The 21,536-nt window shown below is 38.2% G+C and overlaps 1 protein-coding gene across 1 annotated transcript in view; it reads left to right on the top strand.

Annotated features, from left to right (window-relative positions):
* The window catches only part of PCCA (propionyl-CoA carboxylase subunit alpha), a 476,911-nt gene that overhangs the window by 167,558 nt on the left and 287,817 nt on the right, over nt 1–21,536 (top strand). The window contains exons 9-11 of the mRNA XM_059721102.1: nt 2,660–2,738; nt 13,346–13,448; nt 20,813–20,907. Coding sequence (XP_059577085.1) covers nt 2,660–2,738; nt 13,346–13,448; nt 20,813–20,907 — 277 coding nt within the window. The remainder of the gene's footprint in view (nt 1–2,659; nt 2,739–13,345; nt 13,449–20,812; nt 20,908–21,536) is intronic.

Genomic DNA, 21,536 nt, shown 5'->3' with positions numbered 1-21,536 from the left:
CTTGAGAAGGCAGTTGGGTTGGTTAGGCGTGACTTGCTTTTGGTGAATCCGTGCTGTCTTCCTGATGACTTTCTTCTCGCACAAGTGCTTAGAAATAGATTCCTTGAGGACCTGCTCCATGATTTTTCCAGGCACTGAGGTGAGGCTGATTGGTCTTTAGTTCCCTGGATCCTCCTTCTTCCCTTTCTTAAAGATGGACATTATATTTGCCCTTTTCCAATCATCCAGGACCTCCCCAGATCATCACAAGTCTGCAGTCACATCAGCCAACTCCCTCAGCATCCTCAGATGCATCCCATTCAGCCCATGGATTTGTACACATCAAGGTTTTCTAAATAGTCCCTAACCTGTACTTTCACCACTGAGGGCTGCTCACCTTCTCCCCAGACTGTGTTGCCCAGTGCAGTAGTCTGGGAGCTGACCTTGCCTGTGAATACTGAGTTAAAAAAGGCATAGAGTATTTCAGCCTTTTACTCCTCATCTGTCACCAGGTTGCCTCCCCCATTCAATAAGGGACGCACACTTTCCCTGATCTTCCTCGTGTTACTAACATAGTTGTAGAAACCCTTCTTGTTACTCTTCTCGTCCCGTGCTAGCTGCAACTCCAGCTGCGCTTTGGCCTTCCTGATTTCATCCCTCCATGCTCAAGCAATGTTCTTATACTTCTCCCTAATCATCTGTTCAAGTTTCCACTGCTTGTAAGCTTCCTTTTTGTGTTTAAGCTGACTGAAGAGTTCTCTGCTAAGCCAGGCTGCTCGCCTGCCAAATTTAGTATTCTTCCTGCACATCGGGTTGGCTTGTTCCTGTGCCCTCAGTAAGATTTCTGTAAAATACAACCAGCTCTCCTGGACTCCTTTTCCCCTCAGACTGACCACACACACACTGTGCTTGCTTCTGATATACCTCCTTTCTGCAAAAATGTGGTCAGTGAAGTAGCAGTAGGGTCTACTTATATAAGCCAGTCAAGACAATAATATGATTAACTATACCAGGCTGAAATAATTGGTAATATTGATAATAAGGTAAACTTTTTTCCATGCTCCCATGATATTCCTGTGGAGCACAAAACAGTCATTTTAATTTATAATATTCAGTTGGAACATAGGAATTGCTGTAGTGAATCAGATTGGTTATTGATCTAGTCTAATATCCAATAACAAGTGCTTCAGAGGAAGATGCAAGAAACTGATTTATACAGAGGCAGATATGGGATAAGTCCCTCTTCCCTGATTTTTGATCTCATCCCAAAATTCAGTAGTTTAGAAAGTAATCTAAGACTTAAGCATGAGGTTTTGCATCCTTTCAGTAGTCTTTTGATTATCATTAACTGTGAGCATCCTGGATGTTCTAGATGGTTATCTAATCACTGTTGGAAGATATTGGCCTCCTCTGCATTCAGAGGCAAGGAGTTCCACAGTCTAATTGCATATCATGTGTGAAAGTATTTTCTCATATTAGTTTTGAATTTAATTTTGTACAGTTTTCCCTTATCTTGTTTTATGAAGTAGGAAAAATTACTCTCTCTGTATGATTATTTTATATGCTCTTTATCATTTCTCCCCATGGACACCATCATGCAGACAAGGTCAAAATAAAATAACTTTATTCTGTCCAGAAGCAGTTTTGTTAAACAACAAGTGGAGTGAGTGAAGATTAAATAGATTTGCACTGGAATGACCAAACCACTAGCTGTTCACAGAACAAAGAACGTAGACTCATCCTGTAAGCCTTACAGTGCAATTTAATAAAGATATTGATTTGGGAATCCACTACAGCCCCCAAATCTTTTTTCACTACTTAATTTCTATAGATTAGTCTAAGAGAAGGGTAGATTCATCAACACACACAAGAAATAACTTTTGGAAGATAATTTTAAATTTAAACAGAAGTGTTTATTGTAATTAAATACAATTTATAGTTATGACCTTTTTCTGCTACAATTTTTTATGTTCAAGGAGCTTCTTGAACCAGACTCAAACACTAGTATTAAGTTACCTTACTCTGGAATAAATTATTATTCAGTACGGGAAGAGTGGTCAGATTTCTGCCCCTCCTTTAGTTTTGGTTCCTTATCAGCTTAGAGGAAACAGTTTTGTTACATTCTGTTGGAAAGATTATAGCAAGTTCAGCATATAATGATTATCCATGTTTAATTATGTTTATTCACCTGCTTAATGTGCATGCAGCATAGATCTTTTGAGATGTCGCTAGGTATTTAAAGTTTACCGCAATTACCTATTGACACTTTTGACACTACTGTCTATTCCCGTTGATAAAGTATATATCTTTTAATTTTACCAGAATAAATATTTATTTTAACAGTAGGAGAGTAACAGAGCTTGTTTGTTCAGGAAAGCTATTTTGGAGGTCAAATACATCCATTTATGTAACATTTTCTTTGCTATTTGGGAACTGTTCACACATTCTTTTTAATTTTTTTTTTTGTTCTAAATGAAATGGGGAAGGCAGCATTTTCATGGCATCAAAAATCATTGTACTGATAGCCTAGTTGTACCATAAAAAAGAATCTCTCCAAATCATCTGCTTTCTAATAAACCAGTTATTGTCTACTTCATTATTGGACATGTGGTCAGTTGTCATGTTCATATTACCAACTGATCAAAGTTTGAACTTCTGTCTAATTCTTCCCTGCTGTTAGGCTACCCTGTCATGATCAAGGCCTCAGCAGGTGGTGGCGGGAAAGGCATGAGAATCGCTTGGGATGATGAAGAGACCAGGTGAGATACCATCCAAAAAATAGCCTTGATGAATGCCACAGTTTTCAAAGTCCCATTAAACTACTGAGAACTGACAGTCAAACAGATATTAAATGATAAATGGAGAAATAGGATAATATCTGCTTTTATTCCTTTTGTATTGTACCATCTACTTTGTTTCTTATTTGTGTGCTAGTGTTGCTGTAAAACATAAAGAACAATCTCATACTTGCACAGTCATTACAGTCAGTTTATTGCTGGAAAATAAAAAAAAGGTTTTAAAATTATTTCTCTAATATGACATGATGTAAATTTGTGCTGTAAAAAATATGTTTATTGCACGTCTTTTAGTATATGATGCATGCTGGTCCATGTTCTAACTAAAATAAACAGATGGGCTTCAATCCTGCTGACACAAACATACATAATTACCGTATTTTTGTGTATGTAACACCCCTTCCCCATAGAACACACGCCTTGTTTTTGGAAGGCAGAATGCAGAAAACTACTTAGATGAATCTGTGACATAGAGTAAGTCCTCCTGGAAAGATAGTATTCAGAAAGCATGGCACCAGGAAATTCCTGGTGCCAGTTGTCTCACCCAGACTGTCTCCTGGGATGCCACATTTTCTGAATATTGTTTCCAGGAGAACTGTGTCACACAAGGTTAGGCCCTGGACTCTTGCAAGGATAGTAGTAGCAAAACTTAGTTCTTTACTATAAGTAGTTCTTCTTATAATTTCCTATTACTAGAGTGTTGATTCCGTATCAGAAGCCTCATCACGACAATACTAGTAGCTCGCTGCTTCAGGTAGATGTTATGGTGCTCAGCTGATAGCAATTGTTATGAGTGGGGTAAAACAGGACTCTGCCATCTTGGCAGCTGCATGACATGCATGGTGTCTTCAGGTGTGCTTCTTTTGCAGCAAGGAAAACAGCTTCTTCACTTAAAACACATGTCAATTCTGGGGGGCTGAGTTTTAGGAAAAGGTATCTGTGAGAAAATATGATATTTCTATTAAATTCAACACCACTGATTTTACTTGTGTGTGGAAAAACATTGAATGAGTACTTGCATTACCATGGCAGTAATGGGTTACATAATTTGTTTTAAAATATTAATTTCCAGTCAGCTGGGGGGAGTGTGCATGTGTGCATCTGAAGCCCTTGCCAGATATACAGATAAAGTTGCAATGGGATCTGATGTACTATCCACACAATCCACACACAAGCAGGGCAGGAAGTATGATTGTGGGATTGCATGTCAAATCCTATGATACCCAATTGCTAGTGTCTTGTACCACCAAGTAGTGAGCTCCCATGTCTGGGAGCCTCCTCAGCAGATTATTAAATAGATTTGTACTGAATTAGCCACACTATTAGCTGTTCACAGAACAAAGAATGTAGACACATTCTGTAAGCCTTACAATACAGTTTAATAAAGGTAATGGTTTGGGTCAGCTGACAGAGAACCCAGCTGGAGGGGGCATGCTATGGACTCTTATGGCTGGCGGCCTGGTTCAGCTGCAGGCTCCCTGCCTTGGAGGTGCATGGTCTGCCCATGGCTGGGAACCCAGATCACATATTCAGTTAATGGCATGATAGGAACCAGCCACAAAGTTATTACACATTTTTTGTGGAATAACTGTGTTGCTTATTTCTTGTTTTATTATGTTGTTAGTTGGTTGAACATGTGGCTGTCACAACTTCAGATGTGATTACCTCGTTAATCATCTCCAGGGATCCCAGTTTTCTCTGATTTAACCCCCCCCCAAACCCCCCCCCCCCAATTTTTGGTTTTAAAAAAAAGTAACCCCAATCCATATTTTTCCATGTTTTAAATGAAACACCACTGATATACTATATCGATATGTACATAGTGGTGTTTCATTTTAATCATGGAAAAAATGTGGATTTGGGGTTACTTTTTTAACCGAATGTTGGGGATTTTTTTTAATTGGAGAAAACCAGGATCCCTGGTCATTTCTTAAGTGTAATGTGGCCCTTGCCACATTCAGAATAATGTGGCAAGGGCCTTACATGACTGATGAGTTGCATGTGGAAAAACATCAAGTGAGTATTTGCCGTGTCAGGGCAGTAATGAATTACATGATTTGTAGGGGTGTACTAACCTTTAGTCACCGATTTGATTTGGGGAAGATTTGACCCAATTCAGAGGCTGAATCACCAAATCCGAATCGAATCCGGAGACTAAAAAGAAACCTGAATCGATTTAGAGCCTCTGAATTGAATTGGAAAAGATTTGGAAAAAGGTTCAGCGATTCATAAGGCAGTCTTTCAGGGGAACAGAAACTGAGAAGAGAGAGGGGGAGCAGGAAGGGTAAGACTGACATCTGTAGCTGGCCAGTGACTGATCTTTCCCGGAGTCCCCTTTCAATCACAGTGATCCGGGGAAGGGACGTAGAAGCAGTATATAAGCCTCTGTCTGTAGCCTTTCTGTCCCTTCTGTGAGCTGTTTCTGCCTGAGGAAAGAGGGGCGGACAGCTGGGCCAGAAACAGGTGAGTGGACAGAGATCTAACCAGCACTGGGAAGGCCCCCTGCTACAGGCTACCATCTCTGCTGTTTTCATCCAAATCTGCCTTAGCATACACAAGTGACATGAATGTTGCTTTCAGCAGTTTGAGGTGCAGTTTCCCAGAAACACATGCACTTATCTCCTTAAAACTTGGCAGGCTTCATGCCCTCAGAAGGGGCTACCATCTCTGCTGTTTTCATCCAAATCTACCAACAAATGACAAAGTTATAGGTATTTCAGTGATTCCCCATTATAGTCTATGGCAAATCACCAAATCTCGCTGAATCTTCTGAAGCTGATTCGGCCGAATCAATTCGGGACAGTGATCTGAATCTCCAAATTGAACCATTGTCCTCTGAATTGGCCAAATCTGGATCTGAATTTAATACTTCCCTATTCGTGCAGGCCTGATTTTTGTTAAAGTCACAGTCAGTTAGTGTATGTGTGTATGAGAGAGAGTGAGCACATGCAACACAGAGATGATTTATTCAGTGCAAAAGTAATTTTCTTTTTTTTTTTTTTTAGTAAAAGTTGTCTTCTGGCCCCCTGAACTCTTCTCAGTACTTTCTAGATGATTGAAAACATTTCAGAATGCATTTTTCTGTGACATCAATCAGGAGTCCAGTTGCAATTCATTGCATTAGCAGTGTCACAGAATGATTTATTCTGATATGTCTTCAGTGAACTGTTAGATAATTTTGTGTCACAAAAAAGATTCAAGTTTAGGTACATTTTTGTCATTTTTGTTTAAGTTCATTGCTTTCCATGTTAGGAGAGCCAGCACACGTGGGAGAAAGTATCCAAAATCAATATCTAGTGCTTCAACAAGTTTTAGAAACCAGTTTTATCTGTGTCCTTCTTCCTCTAGCTTGTTTCTGCTCTAATCTAATTCTAAAATAATGCCCACATTTAGAATTAGTACTTAAGATAACGTATATCTTACTTCTAAAGATGCTTTGTTCCCATTGCTTTGGAAACCAGAATTACCATCTTGATCTTGGACAGGCCTCATACAGACATTCATTTTCTCCTGGGTTTCTCTCAGAAGAAACCATGATTTCGACCAACATATTTCAACAAAATATCAAATTGTATCTAATTAATAGAGACCTACTTAAATCGCGATTTCATGAAAATTGCGAAATTGGGCAATGTTCACGAAAATCCAGATGTTGTGGCTTTTCCTCTCAAAATAAAATTGATCACTCCAGAAGAAAAATGACCTGGGAACAACCAGGGTTAAATTGTCCCAGGATAGTTTCTCCTGGGAGAGCAAATGTCTGTACCTGCTGTTGTACTAAATCAGCTAAACTGTTGATTTGGTTCAGCAATCATAAAAAGTTAAGTTATTTAAAAATGAAAACTAATATAGAATGATGATTTCTAAATTGTTTAAAAGAAATTAAGGCAAGTTTTGTGCTTGTGAGAGGGCCTCTCTTGATGATGTTAACAGAATCTAGTCTGGGATATTCTAGTTTATCTTAATGATGAAGTTGTAATAGTACCAAAAATTAGTAATATCTGCCTTGTTTATGAAATATGCCTTTTTTGTTGTTGCTAGTGTTACATTTCCCTTGTCTTTGCAAAGTTTCCTTACATTAAAGAAAGTGTAGAAAGTGAGAGGATCAAAAACACCTAGTTACTGAGGGGGAAAAAAGTATAATTTACAGAAAAACTGCATTTGCATTATTGATCTAATTGAGAAAATATTAATTCACAAAATTTGCAACTAGGAAGCAGTGAAGGTGAGCTTTACTTAAGTTGGCTAAGTGTTTTGAACGGTCACAGAGAGGTAAATTGAGATTAAGGGTTGGGGGAAAATTTTATATTAGGAAGATTTAATTTGAGAATTAGAAATATGAAGAGGGACATTTCAGTTTATTTTTGTAGTGAACATTAATTAAGTATAAATGACAACTAGATTGTGAAAATTTTTTATATAGTTTGCTTGCCTTGTCTAAGAAATATGGTAAAGTACAGTAAAAGCCATGTTATCTGACACTTTATTAACCAGCATGCTCTATTAACTGGCATACTGGTCGACTTCGAATTCCACTTTGCTGACTTTGGGCCATGGCCTGGGGCAAAGCAACCTATGTGGGGGCCCGCTCCCTGTCCCCTGCCACATTGACACTAGGGAATGAAAGTCTGGTGTACTGGATGCGGTGGGAGGGGTGGCAACCCGTCCAAACAAAGATGCCTCTGAGGTAACAGGCCTGTTTGGTTATCCAGCACCCTCCCTCCCCCCCAATTCCCCATGGGTGCTGGATAACAGAGCTTTTGCTGTATTTTCATTTGATTTTCTTGTTCATATAAACATCACTGATATACATTGGCTCCGATTTTTCAAAGCAAGTAGCATAGGCAAGAAATGAGGGTTTTTTTTATTTTTCTTCTTTAGCATTCTGTTTTCAATGCAGCCCAAGTTGTAAGGGACAAAAAATTACCATTAGTTTGGTGAACATAGTACTCCAGGTAAGGGCTTATTAGTGCTGAACAGAGCAGAATAATCAATTCCCTTGATTTGTAAGAGACTCTTCTGTTAATAAAATCTAGTATGCTGTTGCCTTTTCTTTTTTTTAAACAAGAATATGCTGATGGCTCATATTCAGCCTATGGTCCACTGTAACCCTCAGGTCCTTCTCTGTAGTACTGCAACCTAAGCTATTTGTTCCCTAGTCTGTATTTGTGCATGCGGTTACTCCATTCCAAATGCAGGACTTTGCACTTCTCTTTGATGACTCTGTCATCTGATTGATTTCAGACCATTTCCTCAGTTTATCCAAGTCATTCTTGATCCTAGCCCTACCCTTCAGTGCATCTGCAGGTCCATCCAACTTGATGTTATCTGCAGATTTGCTAAGCTTGAATGTAATCTCATCATCCAAATCATTAATGAATACGTTAAACCAGGGGTTTTCAACTGGGGGGCATATGTATCCCTGGGGGGACTTGGGGTGGCCTCAGGGGGTACTCAGCAGTGGGTGCCACCGCTGGCACTTTCACTGCTGCTGCACCACTGGCATTTCCACTGCTGATACTTCTGCCACCACCATGCTGCCAGCACTTCTTCCATCACCATGCCGCTGGCATGCTTGCCGACTGGCTGTGGGAGACCACCCCCACCTCCCAGTCACTGATCGGCTGCTGGGAAACCCACCCCCCTGCTTGTCAACTGGCTGCTGGGGGACCCCTCCATCCTGGTTGCTGATTGGGTGCTGGGGGACCCCCCTCCCTGCTTGTTGACTGGCCGCCGGGGGATTCCTTCCTTCTCAACTGGCCGTCGGGGGTACACTGACTCAGAAAGGTTGAAAACCCCTGTGTTAAACAATGCCAGACCCAGGAGAGACCTCAAACTCCACTTGATACCTCCTCCCAGCTAGACTGAGCCATTTATGACTACTTGTTGAGCACAACGATCCAACCAATTCTGTATTCATCTTGCAGTACTTTCATCTAGTCTGTATTTCCATAGTCTGTTAATGAGAATGTCATCAGAGACAGTGTCAAAAGCCTTGCTAAAGTCAGGGTACATCATAACTCTCTTCCCCATCCACAGAGTCTGTCGCCTCCTACCTGGAGCACCCCTGTGGCTGGGACACCATGTCAGTTGTGATCTCATGGCTGCAGGGTACCTTGAGTGCCTCCATGGCTGGGCCGCTGAGTTAACTGCTGCTGGGAGCCATGTCAATTGATGGGGCTCCCTGCTGCAGGGGCATGTGCTTCTATGCCTGGGAGCCAGCATCAGCTGGGAGCTCCCAGGCTCAAGTTCACATGCTCCCTCCCCCACCCTTAGCTGGAAGCTCTGATCAGGTGATGGGGCTCCCAGCCACAAGGGTCCTTTGGCCACATGTTAAATCAATGGTGTGATAGGAAGTAGGTACAAAGTTATTTAATGTATTTTGTGGAATAACTTTGTAGCTTATTCCTCTTTATCATGCCATTGATTGATTGAACATGTGGCTAGGTAACCACTTAAGACATAAAGAACCAATTAATCATGCCTTAACTGTAAGTGGGGCCTTTTATAGCAGTGAAGAAAGGACTATGATGAACAGTATTATTGGGAGCTTTCTTTTATTCAGTCCCTGCATCCTGTAATTTTGTAATTCTGGCCAAAAATATCAAATTGCATCTAATTAATAGGGACCTACTCAAATCGTGATTTCATGGAAATTACGAAATTGGGGAATGTTCACAAAATCTGTGGACAAAAAAAATATTAAAAATAAAATGCTGGGTCCCCAGTGGGATTGGGAGTCTTCATGACCACTGCAGCCCAGCCGTGTGGCCGCTGAATGGGAAGGAGTAAAGTGGAAAGGAGCTGCTGACATGAAGGGGACCAGGCAAGGTGGCTGCCGCCCCTACCCCTGATTGGCTGAGGGTGCTGCTTGCTGTGTGGACCTGTCCCTTCACCAATCAGTGGTGAGGGGGAGGGACCACATGATGCACAGACCTCTCGGCCAACCATCGGTGGGGGGTAAGGCCACCAGGGGTCCTCGGCCAATCAAAAACATGGGGGACTTCTGCCGTAGTAAGCCTATGAAAGTGGCAGCCGGCCCCATGATCTGCCCATGAAACTGGCTGCTTGCCTCCTCAATTTGGGTAGATACTAATTAGGGATCAATCAATGCCTTGAAATAAGGCATAATCATAAATTATATTGGATATTAGTTATTTGGAAAAAAATCCTAGAAGTGAATAGAGAAAGCCAACAAAATTTATGAAATTCCATTTTTATAAGGTGAAAAATAAATGCAGCTATTTTTCTTTTTATAATTTGATTACTTTGATGGAAATGATAGAAATATGAAGCAAGTGATTGATATAGTATACATGCCATGACTATCATGAAAAATTATGGAAGTATTTAAAATAAATTTGCTAGCAGGCTGAAATAGCAGACATCATTTTTGGTGTCTGTTTCATTGTAATATAGATTTTTTAAAACATTTTAATATTCATTAGAAATTTATTAGAGCACTGTATTAAGCAGTCACCATTTTAGAAATATTCCATTGTATTAATGATTACCAGGCTTTTATTTTTATCTAGACCTCCTTTTAAGATTTTGGATTAGGTTTTCAAAAAAAAACAGAACTGGACAGAAAATCTCTTTGTAGTGTCTGTACAATGTCAGGGCTATTATTTTAATTTTTTTCTCATTAATTGGCATGTAGTTTAGATTTTAGTATTGAATAATATAATGTCACATTTGTTTCCAGTTCCTTTTAGTCAGTTTACTAGAGTAATAGTAGTGAGGCTCAGCTCCGTACTGAAGGCGTACAGTGATCCTGTATCATTCCATTACAAGTCAGCCGACAGTGAATTGGAGGATTCCCATGTGCATTTATTTAAAGTTATATTTCTTGGCAATTTTTGTAGGTGAAAAGGGCACACTGAAGCACCTTTTTCATAGCCTAGGACAGTTCTGTTTGCAAAGGCAACCTTCAGGTTCTGCCATCTCAAGCCAACCTCCGCTCTGATGTGGTTCTGAGACCATACCTCCCAATGCTTTGCTGTATCACTGGTTTAGGACAGAATCAAAGAAAAGGGATGATTAAAATACAAATGCTTTCTGGTGTGCTTCAATTTTTCTTTGAAGGGCTTTCATCCAAACTCTAGCTTAGTTTATGTGGATGTGATCTGAAAAAGTCTTTTAGTCACTTTTTAAAATGAGTGAAATTTATTTATTATCATATTATCACACCATGGGTGCAAACACAAATACAACTGTGTCAGTAAGATCAGAATACTTAATTTAGAAAATCACATATTTTTAGGTTTTACAGATGTATAGATTAGGTAATTAGGCATATTGATTTTTTTTTTTTTAACAAGCATTGCAGTCTGGATTTTTTTAATTAGCACATGCTTCAGTGAAGGAAAAATATAGTAGTCAATCAATTGTGTATAATGTTTTCTGATAGAATGTTTACTAAAAGAAACAAAACCTTTGATTTAAGAGTTAAAATAACTCTGAACTTGTTCTAATAACTGCAGGTATATCTGTTTATGTGTGTATGTATCTATGTTTTTAATTCCTTAGTTGGGTCATACATAACTCTTTATGGAGAATGGTGGAACATAACTCTTTATGGAGAATGGTTACCCTACACCTAAAGTCCATCCTTCTCTTGAATAAGTAATTTAATGTTTTAACTTAAACAAATAAAAAGGCTGGCTGAAGGAAACCACCAAATGCACATTAAACAAATTCACATCTACTTAAATTACAAAGCAAGCATTAGCTAAATCCAGAAATCTAGGAGGAGGATATTAAATATTCTCATTTTTGTGCACAGTGCAAGGCCAGATTCATTTATCCCAAACTCACAAAAAAGGATGTGTGGGTTTTGTTCAGGGCACTGGTGTGGAGGACACAAGATTTCCAAGAAGCCTTAACAGAGAGGAACCGAGGGTATACTGAAGCATAGTCCTTCCATGGCTGGTGTTCCAGATTTCACTATACCAGGAGTTGCTGCCATGTCGCACCCCTGCATTTGGTAGAACTACCATATTTCCATAGGTAACAATACTGTGGTTCTATCCAAACCTTTCCCCTTTACTGATTTATTTGGGGCTAGTAGAGAACCATTTTCTGCCAGGTGAAGGGATAGTAGAAAGCTTTATGCTGCCTGTTGGGCCCTCTGCATCATAGGCAATCTTCCCTATGAAAATTTGATTTAAACTTAGGTGCCACTTCCTGGCTACATTTGCACCAGTACTTAGTTAGCATCCCTAGTTGAGGTGTTCCTAAGTACTCCTTGGGCAATTTCTTCTTAAATGGAAGCAGAAAAGCCTTGGCTGTGTGAGTGTTGGCACATTGTCACTCAGCTGTGCTAATTTGCCTGCTGAAGGCACTCTACACAGACAGCTACCCCTGCTTCCTATTTAGAAAGATGCCTGCCCAGAGCAGTGCTGTGCACTTCAAGGTGCTGTCACTAGGGCTAAGTTCAGACAGTCAAAAAGCTTGAGGTTGAATCAATTCAATCTTCGCAGTTTAGTCTAAGCTATTTAAATTTGCAGTGCAGATTGAACTGATAAGCAAGTGAACAGACATTCACTTCTGATTCTTGAAATGCAGCCACATGCCTGCGGTGGCTTAGGCCAGAAGCCAGGGGGGTGCTAAAGCACACTTCCCTGCTCAGCTGGAGCAGACAGTTTGGGTCAAGGCTAGCCTGCTACCCTGAGGTTTATATGTACTGAACTTCCATTGTGTCACAGATTTGAACCAGTTTCTGATCATGTATACTGGTTTATGTGTAATTTCTGTCCATAACCTAGAGGTGGTAAGTTTCCCATACAGACTGAAGTTATGACCCACAGTGGTAAATGTTCTTTCAGTGAAAGCAAAACCAGTGTTTATGGTATCTGATTAACCAAAAAAATGAAATTCAAATGGTTGTTTATGAAAGAGTATGTGGAGGCAAGAGGGAAAATCTGATAAAGGAGTGTGCAAGGTATGGCCCAGCTCTCGTGTAGATTGGCAGGGAGGGAATGAATGTAAGAGCAATGGGTGTAGTTGTATATTTTGAGAAACACAGTACTGTGTTGGAAGCTGTTGTATGTATGTATAGCTGTATGTAGCTGTTGAGTTTACAAGGTACAGAGCAAAGCATCTGAAATTGGTCCTTTAATCTACTTTATATATAACTAACCTTGGCTGTTATTGAGATACTATGAATCACAACAATTAGTGGTGGGCTTTACTGTTACCAAATGTAAAGTTCTGTAACTGTTATTTTTTAAATTTATTGAATTATTTTAACTGAATAATAAAGTAAATAGTCATTATTCAACGTTGTCTAATTGTCTGAAAAATTCTGAAATGTATTAAATGCGTCTGGAGTTCCCTTTATTGATTCTTTTTTTTTTTTACTTTTCATCTGCCTTTTCAAGAAAAAACACAAAAGTAATATCTGTTTGTTACAGGAATTAATTCATGCTTTGTGAAAATAGCATTTATGTTGAAAATGCTTACACTGATAGTATAATATAAGTGAATAGCAAAACTCCCAGTGATTCAGGTCCTAGCAGACTTAATTTTCTTTTTTGCCAACCTATTTTTTCTTTGTTTCTTTTTTCAAGGGAAGGTTTTAGGTTTTCTTCTCAAGAAGCAGCTTCAAGTTTTGGTGATGATCGACTGTTGATAGAAAAGTTCATTGATAACCCTCGCCACATAGAAATCCAGGTTTGTTCCGCTTTCGTGGGTAAGACCTGAAATGATTGAACCTTTTGGGGTTCCAGTGTGACTAAACATGCATTATGACTATAAGCACGTTCATATTTGTTATGACTGTAAGGATGTTAGGGATATCAAACTCTGTTCTATTTCTAAGGTGCCTGGCAGACATTATATTTATTGGATGGTTTAACATGTTAATCACATGATGAGCTGTAACATGCCACATGTTCTACCTAGATGCTCTTTGTGGCTGGTTTGGATGGTGCTTTAATGTGATAATGTGGCATATTAAAACCCGATCCATGACTGACAAGAGAGGCTTTAAGCTTGCTGGTATGGAAGGAGCCCATCAGCCCCTCTCACGTTCCTCCCCCACCTCCTACAGGAGGACATTTAAAGCGAGATCAGACAGACCCAGTGCTGGGCTGAACAGTTGGTTTTAATTTTCCATTGCAGGGAGGAGCTCTGGTAACATTTAAAGCTGGGTTCAGCATTGGCAAGTTTAAAGCTGGCTGTGACCCATCCCTGACATTGGGCCTCATGGTGTGGCTTTAAAGGTCCTGGATCTTGAATGTCTGGTATGGCACAGAACACAGTTTTTGGGATCTGGATAAAATTCCACAGATCCCATTGTGTGTTTAAATTAATATCTGCCAGGGGACTCGGAGACTGTGGCTTAGATTTTAGTTGTTTTCTCAAGCAACATGTTAGAATAGATTCTGGTGGATGCCCCAGGTAATAGATAGATGCCCCTTGTGATAGGCAGCCTGTTGGTGGGTGGTAAGAAATCTGTGGGAGTCTATTCTAAACCTAAAATTGGAGAGTCCAGATGCTGGAGGGAGTTTGTGTCTAAGGTGGCTGTGATATGTGCTATTCAACTGCATCTTTTTAGCTGCCTCTTCTGGCAATATTACAATAGTATATCCCTCATACCATAATCTTCCACCTGGCTGAGTGAAAATTTGGTTAAAAGAGGCACGTAAGCCTAGCCCCTCTTCTGATAGAGAGGGCCAGACTTGGGCATCTATCCATCCATATATTTATCTATCGTTTACTCGTCTATATAGTAGCTTGGGGTTATCTACCCCAATATGGTTATTTACCATACTTAAGAAAGCTGTTTGCATTTTCTCAAATTATTCATTTGTTTGTCACCCATTGCCTTCAAGGAGGTCAGGAAAAATCTGTGTTCCTGTTATCTGTCTGAACCTTAAAAACCTGTTTGCCTCTAATTTTTCTCCGTTTTCCTGTTCACATCACACTGTTGGAGCATTTTTCATGCTAAGGTGGGTTAGACCAGACTTCTTTCAGAGCTCAGTTAACCTTTCCTTGTTTGGCTAGAGAGGGGTTGCTTGCTTCCTTTAGATACATTAGGAAGAAACCAACATAGAAAAACTAAATGAGGGTCTCGCTTGTGTTGTAATGTCTGAGGTGTATAATTAAACAATGCGCTTATCTTCGCTTTGAGATCAGTTGCACCATTTAAGATATGAGTTATGTGTAGGCTCATTACTCACAGTGTACAGAAGTATCGTTTTACTTGGGTAGCTTAGTTGTTAAAGAAGATTAATTCTGATCTTGGGCCAGTTCCCCAGCTGGTATAAATTGGTATAGCTCCCTTGAAGCAAATGGAGATACTTGGATGAATGCTATGAGTATTATAAGCAGTTCCTTACAAAGTTGAATACAAGTTTTATTCATATGAGAATTACGAATCTTCTTAAAGCACTTCACTGAATCTGAAACTTTAAAACAAAATCTGTGATTTAGATGTAATGCACAAACAAGGAATTATGTCTTAACTACGAGAAAACAATTTTAGTGTTCAAATAAAAAATAAAACAAAAAAATCCCCTGTCTCTCTCTCCTCCAGAATAACAGCATTACAACTTTTTCCAAAACAGTTTCCTTTGGCACTTATACAAGAACAAAAAAAATATATAAAAAAAGTTTTGGATGATTAAGAACAGAGCTTTTAAGACTGGAGGCCCAGTCACAACTATATCGGCACTTTTATGATGCTTGAATATTGTACTAAAAAGTATAGTTTTATGTATATTAAAGAATTTTATTGGCCTTCACTGTGTAAACTTCCCAGTCCTTGATTTATATTATGTTAGTAGTATCAGATACATATGTAGAATGAATTAAAACTAAAAAGATAAGGTACAGATCTTACACAGTTTGAGAAACTTCTACATTTATTTACATTTTCATAGTAAAGTTCTTTTTAAAAAACAATGACCTTTAGATTTTCTTCAGGGAATTTCTTTACATTTTAATGTAGTCTTATGTATTTATTTCTATAAAGGAAAGTAAAGTGATTGTTCTCACAGGGTTTGTTTATATTGCAACCAATTTGATATGGGAACAAAATCATATTCATGTAAAATAATGCCCTAGAATATTTCTCTAACTATGTACAGGGGAAGAGTAGGTATCACATAATGCCTCTTTTTGGATTAATTTATAAAATGTTCCTGGAATTAAATAATTTGTATGTGGATTTATTATTTCAGCTTACAAAATACTGGGCACAGAATACATGGTTTACAGAATCAAATCAGAGTTTTGTGCACAACCCAAACCAAAACTGAATAAGTTTCTGTTAGGTTGCTTAATACTCTAAGCAAAAGAATATAAAGATGTTTCACTATTACTAATTTTTAATTGAGACTTTTTATGTTAGAATTTTGAAAAATCAAAGTTCTAACCCTCTAAGGGCCCAAGCAAGTGCTTTTAGACCTAGGAAATCATTTACTTGACATGTTTTTCCAATGTGTTGTATCACTAGACATCCTATAAACCAAAATAAAACTACTGATGCCAAACAACATCTGTTTCACAAAGAAAAAGGTTTTGTTAGAGAGGCTTGCCGTTTTAATATTTTGAGTATTTTTTTCATGTCATACTTGAAGGAATTAACTGTGGGTACAAGTAACCCTGACTTAATCTTTTCTGACAAGAAATCTATAATGAGCATGTCAATCTCCTTAACAGAAGTTTCACTTATTTTTCCAGTCCAAAATACGAATTCTTTATAATTTGCCACATGATTTTTTTTTAGGGAGAGATTGAGATACTCTGACAGCAGCTCAATACTTAATATAAAAAACCAAAAGATCCTGCTGATTATGTGGAGTGCTTGGTAAGAGAACAATATTCAGCCCCTTTGACACAGCTGAATATGTCCAGTCACATGCATGATGTGACCTGATTATGATCTTTTTTTCATTTAAAACTTCTGCCTAACCACAGATTTACTGTAGTATCAGGGAAGTGGGCAAATAAATTTGCTAGGGCAGGGGTCGGTGGCAACAACTTATCTGCTGAATATCCGGTCCACAGAGCTGGGGGTTTTGGTGGCATTTTGGCTGTTGGAAGCTTTGCCTGCACCTAGGCTGGAGCCAAACACTGAGGAGAGAACCTGGGGCCAGCCTGCAAAGAGCTGTGCCCATCCTGCAGCTAGGGGACAGGGAGAAGTAGTGATGGGGAAAAGCCACTGGTGCTGTTGTGGCAGTGGCTTCATTGGAACACCAGCCTGCCTGATACCTGAGTTGGGTTGTTCCAGCCCAGGGCTCTGAAAAGTCCATCATTTTGCTAGGGGTGAATGTTAAACCTTAACTTTTGACTGACTGGGGATAGGTGTGTACTAAACCAGTAAGTTTCAGTCTATATCTTAATTCACCACAGAGGTCAAACAACTAGGAATTCATACCTTAGTTTTCAAAAGTAACCAGTCATTTTGACCGTCTTTTTTGTGGTGCTCAGCTTGATGGACTTGAAAGTGGCTTGATTTTTCCTAAAGTGCTGTTATCAGGCCTCTGGAAATATGGTCCTTTTAATATGTCTTTAAGTGAGCACTTTTTTGAAACTGTAAACCACTGTTTCTTCTCTTTGATATCATATACCATCTCTTCTGTTTCCAAAATGATTAAAAAAAGGAAAAAAATAGTAAAACTTCAGCTATTGGGTATCTTGCTAGGTTTTTAAAGATTAAAAAACTATAAAAGAGTCTAGATGAAGGTAAATGCTCTTTATGTAGTAATGTTTCATTCTAGATTCAGATCCTACAGATTCTCATGCATGTTGCTTTATTTTAAACATGTGAGAAGTCCCATTGGCATTAGTGGGATTCTTCAGATGCTTAAAATTAGGCACATACATGAATATTGGAAAGATCAGGGTCTTAAAGTAAGCAGTTTCTTAACAGAGTAATAGTGACTGTCAGATTTTATATGTTGTTTAAAAAAAATACCTCCACACCCCCAATTTACATACATCTTCTTTCCCCAAATGAACAAAAAGCACGCAAAGAGTTTAACTATTCATCCTTATTTTTCCCCTTTGTATGCTTATAGAAGCAATTTAAGGCTCGATTCTGCTCCCAGGGGAATAGATGCAAAACTTGTGCATATGAACATATGTAGTCAGTTTCATTATGTCCATAAAACCCAGAAACTACCACCACAAGTGGGGAAACAAGGCAGTTTTAAGAAGACTGAAAATGGAATAAGAAATTCAGTTGATATTTTTGAGAACCCAATTCTAGAATGCTCTTGGTGTCAATAGGACATGCACATGCGTAACTTTAAATGTGTGTGTAAGTGCTTTCCTAAATAGGTATCCAGGTTGTAGTCATATTGGCCCAGTGGAAAAAACAATCAGGACTTGTAGTAGAAATGATATCTTTTATTAGACCAACAAGATTTTTGCAAAAAAAAATTCTTTAATTGCAAGCTTTCAGGCGCAAACACCCTTCATCAGGCATTGGAGAAAAGATGGTAAAAGTTCTCCTGGGAACAAATGAATTTCTACCCAGGAGAACTTTTACAATCTTTTCTCCAATGCCTGATGAAGGGTGTTTGTGCCCAAAAGCTTGCAATTAAAGAAATCTTCCAAAATAGAGATTGACTGAATTAAATGCTTCAGTTTTTTAGTGAATTAGAGCCAATGTTGCTATCCATCTTTATTTATATCTTATTAAAGTACTTTTATCTTTCAAAAACATTGGCAGTATCACTTTTAAGGACAATGTGCTTCCATAAATAGAATAATTATACAAATATTAAACAAACACCATTGATTTTAATACTTGATAATTTTATTTATAACACAGGTAATGATTAATCTTGTTTTTGTTGCATGTATTTTGATCTTGTAAAGGTATATTAAAGATATATACACAATTTAAACTTAATGTTCTAAACCAGTGTGGGACATTGACTTTGATTTATTTTCAAACTATTTAATGTATAAACAATTTGGGACCAAATGCCAAATATTTGTTAATTTAACAGTAAGTTTTAAACAGAACTTTTTTTTTAACATTCTCTCACAGCTCCAAGACTCTGGTTACTTAAAAATGTAAGTAAGGAGTTTCCTGTGTCTACCTATAAAACAATCACTTTGTAAAACATAAGAAAAGGCTAAAACAATTAACAGGAAAAAAGAGTCCAAATAGACTTTATAGCTTGCATTGATCTGGGCATCTTGTTCTCCCAGAATACCTGACATGAAGGACCTGAGTTTAAAGTAAGGTTAAACTGAATGTCTAATTGTAAAAGTATTTGGCCAAATACCAAATACTGTCACTGGAAATTGTATTTGGCTAAATCCAAAAAAAAGGGGAAGAAAGCACAATAAATGATATTTTATTATTTAGTGTAAAAGGGAGTCTGCAAATTCAAATACCAGTAAGAAACAAATCTTGTAGTCTCACAAAAAAGACTATTCTTTGGTAATAGTTTGATAAATATCTTCCTTTTATTACCACTGAGGAAAAAATGCTATTGGTGGAACACACATTTTTTAATTAAAGAGGTGCGTTTTGATTCATCCCACTAGAAATGAAAGATCATTATTCTTTTGGTAAATGCATTCTGAAAACAATTACTTTTTTCAGTTTTGTTCGGCTTCTGGATAGAATTAAAGGGCCAGCTTTGGATGTTCCTTGCTTACACTATTAAGCCTGATGTTTAAGAGCTGTCTCTTGAATGCAGGTATTAAACATTAATATCTGCAGTTGTGGATAAAAGCACAATGGCAGTTATAAGATACAGACTGCAAACATGAGAAGTATTATAAACAACTTCCCTAGAGGTTGCGTGTGTTTCAAAACTGGGGAGAAGAAAGGCAAGAATGTAGTGATTTTGCTATAAGAAGAACATACAGTTGAAAACAATTAAAAATTTTTGTTTTTCCTCATGGAAAGTTTTGATAAATGGGTGGGAACAACCCTCTACCGCTTCTTTGTTGTAATTTTCCATTGGCAATTTCTGCTTTCTTTTTTGTCAAATGAAAAGTTGAAATTCCACTGTGAGTCCACACTTTTCAGAAAAAAAAAGTTTGGTTAATTGAAAACAGTTTCTGCCAAAAAAGCTCGAGTGGATTATTTTTGGCCAGCCTTGATGAGAGGGTCTGAGATGGGGCTGGTCACAAAAGGAAAGAAAAAGCAGTATCCACTGATTTCAGAAGAGAGATACCACCAGAGCAAAACTACTGTACTTTTGAGTCCTGTATAATAATGTAAACATTTGTAATGCCAACTCTATTCTTCTGTTAAAGAAGTCTCCATGGGAATTTCTAGAGTTCAGGTGCTGCTGTCCTGAACTGGATAAGCTGCGAGTAGGAGTGGGAACTCTCACTGGAGTTCCTGGAAGGTGCTGGGTATCCTGATTCTTAGCCATTATCACAGTTTAGCCTGTGATTAACTTTTTTGCACATAAGAAGTCTTACTGAAGTCAAAACTCAGAGAGTTTTGTTTCATCTACCTGGATTATTCCCACTTTTCTTTATAATTATTTTGTTGGCATATGAGCAAAGTGCACTCAGAGCTGTACTTATTTTGTGGTGCTGAAAAGCACAAAAATAATAAAACTTCTTATCACTGAATATGGTGTACCAACTGCATTCACATCAGGTACAGGTGTATGAGTATAGTGATTCTATTTTTATCTACTCATTTTTCATTGGAGTACTTCATTTTTAAAGGATAAGACATTAGAATTGGCATAGACAAAAGAGGTTATATGGAGAGACTCATAAGATGAGGAAGCAGATATTGTAAATGAAAATGCCCTAAGGATAGGAAGCAGGATGCAAGAAGGTACAAAGTTGGATGTGGGAGGAGAAGACTGGGGAAACATTGAGGCAAATATGGGCATTTAAGAACAAATGACTCAAGGGAACCTCTTGGTCACCATGTCCAGTTCCCTTCTGTCTCAGGCAGTCCCATCATACAACTCCTTTCATGAACTCATCAAACTGTGTCTTCAAAGTAGGTAGGTTGCTTGTCCCTAGTACTCCTATTGCAGAATGTCAAAGGCCAGATGTTTGCTCTTGTTTGTTAATAACAACATTTTTTCTAGGTTTTGGGAGATAAGCATGGCAGTGCATTGTGGCTGAATGAGAGAGAGTGTTCCATTCAAAGAAGAAATCAAAAGGTTGTGGAAGAGGCACCAAGGCAAGTAAATATCTCTCATTATATATTTTGGTGAGGATTTTAGAAAGCTTCTAGTTTTGCATATTGTACATATGTGAACAGCTTTCCATTAAGAACAACCTAAAGCAAATAAAAGAATACATTTATGTTTTATAGTCTTTGGGGATTTGATCACTTTTGTTTTTCCGTTGTAGGGTTGTTTTATGCATCCAGGTCTTCTCCTGGGAGGATAGAGCCAGGCAGTGAATTAAAACCCCTATTTAAATTAGAATCAAGGGTAAGGGAAAGTAGTGGATTTGATAAGTCTGTGTTAAAATTTCCTTTTCTTACAGTACCTATTGTTGATGATGTGGTAGAAAAATAAGTTTTTTTTCCCATTGATTGTTTTTTCCTCTGTCTCAAATGATCTAAATTGCACCATTGGACTAGTAATGAGGTAGGTAGTGGGTTGGAAGGAAGAGGTTATTTTTAGGCCTTTCTTGACAACTTTTAAAATTTTTAACTGTGTGGAAGGATCTCTATTTACTGACAACAAGCATGTAGAAACAAGGGATACTTCCATTATGGGTGGACAAAGGATCATATTTACAGTGGATAGGCCTATTTCCCAAATCAGTATCAGTTATTAAACCTGTTATCCAGACCCAGAC

Source organism: Alligator mississippiensis, chromosome 1 (genome assembly GCF_030867095.1).
Source record: "Alligator mississippiensis isolate rAllMis1 chromosome 1, rAllMis1, whole genome shotgun sequence".
NCBI lineage: Eukaryota > Metazoa > Chordata > Crocodylia > Alligatoridae > Alligator > Alligator mississippiensis.
Note: the sequence above shows the minus strand (reverse complement) of the source record. Positions and strands in the feature narration are given on the sequence as shown.